Source organism: Sylvia atricapilla, chromosome 3 (assembly GCF_009819655.1).
Source record: "Sylvia atricapilla isolate bSylAtr1 chromosome 3, bSylAtr1.pri, whole genome shotgun sequence".
Taxonomy (NCBI): Eukaryota; Metazoa; Chordata; class Aves; order Passeriformes; family Sylviidae; genus Sylvia; species Sylvia atricapilla.
In genome coordinates this window covers 29,072,751-29,079,874 of record NC_089142.1, presented here as the reverse complement: position 1 = coordinate 29,079,874, position 7,124 = coordinate 29,072,751, and the positions used below count along the sequence as shown (strand labels likewise).

Below are 7,124 nucleotides of genomic sequence, written 5' to 3'. Positions count from 1 at the left end.
TAAAGGCACAATTTAGAGAAGACCATGTGTGAGAGAAGTGGTCTCTAGGAGATATGAGAGAGAGAGGCATTGAATGAGAAGTAATGTCTTCCCTGCTGCTCCTCCCCTCTCCAGCTGTGTATGGAAGAGCTTGTAGGGCAGGGAGCATGAACCACTGGTCCTTTATGGGATCACTCACACAGGCAGAGGCCTCAATTTAACAGACTTTAGTTCTTCCACTTCCAAAGCTTGTTCTTGAGACCCTAGTACCTGCACAGGTGTCACAGATACTTTCAGGGGAAGAACATACTTGGCTAGGTCCTTCTGAAAGTCCTGCTCCAAAGTATAAGCCAGTGACATTGAGTTCCTTCAAGCCCATTTAATTTAGTCATCCTAATTTGCTGTAAACCCAAGCTTGAACTAAGAAATCTTCTTCTCTTCCACATGGTCTTCTCTATATCATGCCTTTAGTCTTTTTTTGGTTTTTGCTGGATTGTGCCTTCTGAAAGTTCAACTGCAGCCACCTTGCTGCAAATCTTTTCATCACAGAGAGCAAGCTTTACATCTGCAAGAGAAGCTGGGTTCAGCCATCTGCTATTTCTCTCCAATTCAGCCACATTCTCAGAGACAGCTGTATGGATACCTCTTCTCCAACTCAAGTTGCACAGAAGAACAGGAGTACAGAATGGATATGGAATCAGATATCTGAGAAGTGGAATGTGAAGTCAGATGTGTAAGCACACCTCCACATGCTAGTGAGGTCATGACATTCCTACATAGCTTATTTTCAGGAGATAGTATTTGAACAAAGTCACCACTCTTTAATTAATCCACTTCCAAAAGATGAACAGCTAGCGTTTAGATGATGAATCCCTGAGCAAGTGGGTAAACAACAATCACTGTGCACTGAGCTTTTCTGAGAAATCTACACTGGCCCAATTCATAAGAAGAGAAAACCATGAGGTGACGTAGAATGACACCAAAATAGTCAAATCAGTTAAACATGAGTATTAGTTTGATGGGGATTGTCTCTGTGACAGCTAGATATGTAGGAAACAAACTCCATCTATCCCAGTTTACATTTTCTTGAAATGGGAAAAATATTGGCTAGATTGTGGAGCTATTAAATCTGCTACCCCTAGTATGTCAGTTAATACTTTTCTGGCTCTTTCAAGGTGATGTGAAAATAATTAGCAGAACACCTGATCAGGAATTTCATCACAGATCATGAGTTTTCCTTCAAGATGAAGACATCAAAATGCACACAGAGCAACCAGAGGCTATTAGTCTTCTAAATAATTTTTCTTTTGCCCACAAAGAGAATAGTAAATGTGCTTTCCCAGCTTTAGTTACATACTGTCTCCCATGTCTTATTTTAGTAAAAAGGTCTTTTGAAGATCCTGTACTGAGAAAATACTTCAGACATAAAAAAGTTCCACCCTTGAGAATCGCTGCAATGAAATGCAAGCAAAATTAGATTTTGCTAATCTTTTTGCTAAAAATATAGATTGCCCAGAAACAGAGTTCTCCAAATTTCTCTGAACAAGACTCTGCTTTTAGGAGAGGATGATGTGTGTGTGAATAACCCCAGACACAATGGATGTCAGACATCTTCACACCAGGTACCAAAAAATAATGCTTACTGCAAGTTGGTAGTGATTAGTTCCATAACTAACTACTGCAATGGCTTTTTCTTCCTTAATGTTACCTCAAATAAATTTGCAATACCAAGCAGTCTCAAAGGCAAAGGAAATGCCACAGCTTATAGAAAACAAAAGAGATGGTTTGGCACCTGACTCTTTTCCATTCCTTCACAAAGCTTCTGGTATTCTTTCTGAGCCCTGGGTGCTCTCTGTTGTTCCTTCACATTCCTCTTCATTTTAGCTTCAAGTGACTTCCCTGTACTGCTCTTCCTCCAGCTCCTTACAGACTCCTTTCATGCCCTATAGGTACCATTGGATGCCACAAGGGAAATGTCTGCATGGGAGAATAAGGCACTGAGGTGTGTGGTGACTTGGGCAAACTTCTTGTCAGATCAAATTGATATTTCACCTTTTTTTGTTTTTTTTTTAATTGACAGAGCTTTCACATGGCAATCCTAGTGCTGATATGTTATGTTCACAATCATGCTGGAACACAAGGGTCCCTGGGTATAGCTTTTTCTTGAAGTCTGAAAAAATGGTATCACCAAAATTTCACTGCCTTAGACATCAAAATTAGACATCATTCATGACAAACTGTGTGTGTGTGAGATCCAGCCCCACCCTTTCTAACAAGTGATTTCAAACTGTAAACCTGTTGTTTACAGAGAGTTTATTGGGAATGTGATTTACAGCAAATTGGGAAGAAGGGAATAGTTCATTTCCCAGTTATTTCTCCAGGCACTTATCAGACAGCAGAGATTATTGCATTTCCTATATTCCACACTTTTAAAAATCTGGAAATTTAGGGTGTTATTAACCAGAATGTCAGTAGTCTAGAGAAGATGAAACCTTACAAATGTGATGTGTAAGAATAACCTAGCATATTTTCCATACATAGAGGATTTTGACTTTGTTCCTATCAGGACATTCTGGCTTTTTATTACCTTTTCCTTGATCTTTTCATGAATACAAATTTTAGTTTCTCTCTCTCTTTTTACATCGAGGTGGACAAATATGAAAAAGTGTCTTTGTGTGTCCAAGCATATATAATAGTCCCTTTGGAAAGGGAGTGCTTTATCAATGACAACAGAACAACAGTCTGCTTAAGAATGCCTATATGTATGCCTTGGAGGTTAGAATCTAAGAAAGGAAACCCCTTTTACATAGCCTGTTTTATTCAGAAAAAGCAACTGGGACCTCACCAGACAGGCTTCTCCTGAGGTCACCTGATGAGTAAATCATTGAGAAATGGAAATACCTTCTTTACAGGACAGAGATTCCCTCCTTCTCAGAGCTTTTAGTCTTAATCCCATATCAGGACCACCAGCTTCCTCACACTTCCTGGTACATATAATTTGTTCCCTTGCCTGGCTGAACAGCAGATCCCACCATTCAGAGACTGCCTTTGCTGAACTCACATTTTCTGAATCTCCCTGCCCTCATGCTGCTCAAAGAAGCAGCCTCTAATTCGAGCTCTTGGCTTCTTTATATTCAGCTGGCTCCTGAGGTCCGCCCTCAGAGCCCACCAGGACACACATGTCTGTCCAGCCTCCACCTCCTTCCCTTGGAAAGATTAAAACCAGCCCAGCAGACTGCACCTCCCTCTCTGCTTGGTCCTGGTGGGGCAGGAGCAGCTGTCTGCACCCACTGCTGCACTCCTCTGTCGGACTAATGAGAGGGAATCAGGCAGTGTGACGATATACCCTGTGTACTCACATGAGAGAAGTGAAGAAATCCAGCAGTGAAGATGAAAAGTCACTGGTAAGAGAACAAGTGGGATTTAGAGACATCTGTAAACAAGAGATTAGACCAGTGAAAGCTGTCCTTGCCAGCATTATATGAGGGGACTACAATAGAAAGAACTTTATTGACACGTGTTATTATAAGGCAAAAATAAAACGTCATGTAAAGAAATTATCTTGTCAAAGAGATTGTCTTGTCAAATCTGTTAGAAAATCCTTAACTGGTATTTTATAAGTTTAATATGCATGGCTTGGAGGAGAAATTTAATAACAAAACCTGTCAGAAACTAAAGATTCATACTGGAGTTTTCATTCTGTTTACAGGAAAATTACAGCTTTCTTTTACCTGTGTAGTTTTCTGTGGTCTTTCATCTCAGCCACCATCCAGCACCAATCAAGTAAGGAGACAGATTTTATCTACATTTTATCTTTGTGTAATTTTGAATGTCAAAAGAATTATTCTGTGTTTATTCAAACCTAAAATCCTCTGTGACTAACCATCACACAAAGTGAGAGCTGTCTATGTGCATTTATGTATGGATGGATGGATAGAAGGATATATATGAAAAACAGGGAAAAAGCAAGAGCTCTGTGTGTTGCTTCAAATTTGCTATTAGATGTATTTTTAAGGTAAAGATTAAAATCTGGTAAATACAGGACACAGACCTTCCCTGTCTTTCAGCGCTTCTGAAAGTGTTTCAGTTAGATATTCCTCTGCTACCTGTGGCAATAAACTGGTTCTACTTTGTTCGCTGGGCATAAAATGTAAATGGCTGGATGTCAGCCATGTGTCTCATCAAAGAATATAGAATGAGGTCTTTTCTAAGGTGTAACGTGTCAACCTGAATGTTCCCTTTAAGCCTATGTTGTCAGAAGGAAACCCACATTTAGGGCTGAGCCTTTGCAGTACACAAGAGGTTCTCTGTAGGTTAGAAATGTTTCTCCTTCCAGCTTCCACTCTTCATTCTTCCCTACCCACACTCTGCTAACATTTTCCTGATTGATTGGTACTGGACTTGTACATAGCTCTTGAATTCTTCAAATAAATGCTATTTTTCCTTCCTTCTTCCTTAATTCTGGGTATCTTGTAGGTCTTACGGTCATGACAAGGCTTTTTGACAAATAATATTCTAAAAAATTGGGTTTTTAGATTTAGTTTCCTAAAAAAAAAATCTTCTCTGTTCTCATTTGGGTAAACAAAAAAGGTCTGTAAAGTGCTCTTGCCACCACCCTGCATTTCATGAGTGTTCATTTTCTGATCAAATTCAGCACACAGGAAAGTGGGAAAGCTTGGAATACCAGTGAGGATGGAAAAGATGCCAACTGATTTACAGCAACTTATTTAGTTGGCATGATGTTTGTTTAACTTTCCTTGGGAGTAGGGAGACTGTTGATTTAGGTAACTGGCCTTTTTTAAAAAAAAGTTTGCTTGAACCACAAAAAGTTACAACCCAAAACCTCCTTACACAGCAGGCCTTCTTAAACTATTACTATTTCTCAACAGCTCTGCAAGAGAAGAATTATTATAACATTTTCATTTAAAGACTTGAAAAAAATCAAATAGCATATCAAGTTACAGTTTTGATTTGGAACTCTCTAGAAAAAGATGGTTATTTTCTGCTACCTCTTACTTACTGAGTACAATTTGAATTATTATATACCTCTAATTCTTATTATTTATAGCTCTGTTTAATTCATCTTACAGTTGCTTCAGTTAATTTTATAAGGTGATCTGTGGCAATGTGCAGGTACATGGTTAGTAAATTCCCTTCTTTTTGCAGGACTGCCAGTTATTCTGGGTGCCAGTCACAGAATTGATATCTGCCCAACAATCAGGATTGGCCAAGATGACTTACCAGGCAAGTACCATCCTGACTTTTTCAGGGAAAAAGCTGCAGTTCAAAAATTTATCAGGTTATGTTCAGCTCTGTGACAGCACATGTCTAAAGTTAAAATGAAAGTTATATTATGGATGTGTATATTTTTTTTCTTGTAGGCTTTGATCTGATTTCTCAGTTTCAAATAGAAAAAGCTGCTTCCCAAGGAATTATTGAGAGAGTAGTGGGATCCACTTCTCTACAAGTAGCCTATAAATTGGGACCCAATGTAGACTTCAGGATACCAACCAGGTAATGCCTTCCTTGTTTGGCTTTAAAATATAGATATTTTGCCATCTTATTTTTAAGTGGTAGATCTGCCACCAGCTAGATCACACAATTTGAAAAGTTTCTGGAAAGGGAAAGAGGAATTGAATATTATTTTTTCTTTTTGCATTGCTACCACCAGCTCAGGCTGATTATGTAGCAGCAATTTCAGAGACTTCCACTTTCCTCTAACCAAGGAAACATCTCAGTGCCTCAACATTTGCTTATACTATAGGGGATTCACCTCTAGAAAGTAATGTCAGAAGTTGCTGATTACTTGACATAGGGAGACAAAGAAAATGTAAGAAGAGGAGAGGGAAGAAAGTTTTCTTAAAATATTGACACAAAGGGATCTTTCTGATCATGTAAGGATTGCAGAGATGAGATAGGATAACAACTCACTGATTCTGAGGTAAGGGGTTTTTTACATTGAGTGCTTGTTTTAGGTAACAGGTACAGGAATGTTCCTGGCTGATTTGTGGTCACATAATATATAAAAGTTGAAAATTATTATTTAAAATGTTACAGTGAATTTGTAATAGAAGTCAGGATTTAGGAATCTAATTGTGCTGGTGCCTTACAGGCCAGACTTGCTGCTGGTGAAGGAATAGAGACAGTACAACAGGGCAGAGATGTCTTTGCCAAATTTAGGCAAGTCTGGATTCTATTCCAGCACTTTATGTAATTAAGAATGCTTCAATTTAGCAATTAAGTGACAAGACCAGTAACTGGACAACTGCTTCAGCTAAGAATAATTGGATTGTGAAGTGTTTCTGTCTTACTCCACCTATCACTAGCAACGTTTCCTCCCTGCAGCATTCCTCCCTGGCTCCTACCTTCACAGCCACCAGATTAAGCTACTTTAGAGCTTAAGTGTTTGGTTACATTGGCCTCATGACTACTTTCGGTCCCAGACACAAATCAGGGCTCCTAGTGCATGAATGTGAATCCAAACACAGACAGCAAATTGGATCATCACTTCATTAGAAGTTGGAGATTCTCAGATAAAAGCAGCAATATTTTCACCTTTAAGAGAGTTTAGGTTTATTGCTATAGACGGTTAGAGTGAAACATCTGGTTGATATACACAAGTTACCCCTGAACAAGCCTATGTCAACTGGCTTACTACAGCATCTGACCTGACTCCTGCCATTGGGGTCGTTGGCGCAGGAGATGGATTTAAGGTTTGAATCCCGACCGTGGCTCGAGTGCCTCCCTGCTCCTCCGTCACGGATCCCGAGCTCGGCGGTCTGCTCGAGTTACGGCAGGGCCGTCCCAGCAGGAGGGAAGCGGAGGGAAGGGGAGAGAAGGGAGAGGCGGGGAGGGAAGGGGAGGGAAGGGAGAGGCGGGGAGGGAAGGGGAGGGAAGGGAGAGGCGGGCAGGGCAGGGCAGGGAGGGGCAGCGCTGCCCGGCCCGACCCCGGAGCTGTCCCCGCCCGCGGTGCTGAAGCGGCTCCCGCCGAGGCCGGGCTGCGCTGCCGCGGCTCAGGCGCAGGGATCGCCCCCGTCTCCGGCCCCGGCGCTCCTGCTGCATCCAGAGATGCGGGAGGGAAAAATAGAGTGAGTCTGGGAAAAACGGCCATCACGGCTTTTCCGAGCTGGATGGCTGATATAGCC

General features: G+C 40.9%; 1 protein-coding gene across 1 annotated transcript in view; it reads left to right on the top strand.

Moving 5' to 3' along the window:
- The first annotated feature begins 3,369 nt into the window (after nucleotides 1-3,369).
- COL9A1 (collagen type IX alpha 1 chain) overlaps nucleotides 3,370-7,124 on the top strand; it is a 61,612-nt gene continuing 57,857 nt past the window's right edge. The window contains exons 1-4 of the mRNA XM_066314310.1: nucleotides 3,370-3,383; nucleotides 3,689-3,762; nucleotides 5,146-5,223; nucleotides 5,361-5,493. Coding sequence (XP_066170407.1) covers nucleotides 3,370-3,383; nucleotides 3,689-3,762; nucleotides 5,146-5,223; nucleotides 5,361-5,493 — 299 coding nt within the window. The remainder of the gene's footprint in view (nucleotides 3,384-3,688; nucleotides 3,763-5,145; nucleotides 5,224-5,360; nucleotides 5,494-7,124) is intronic.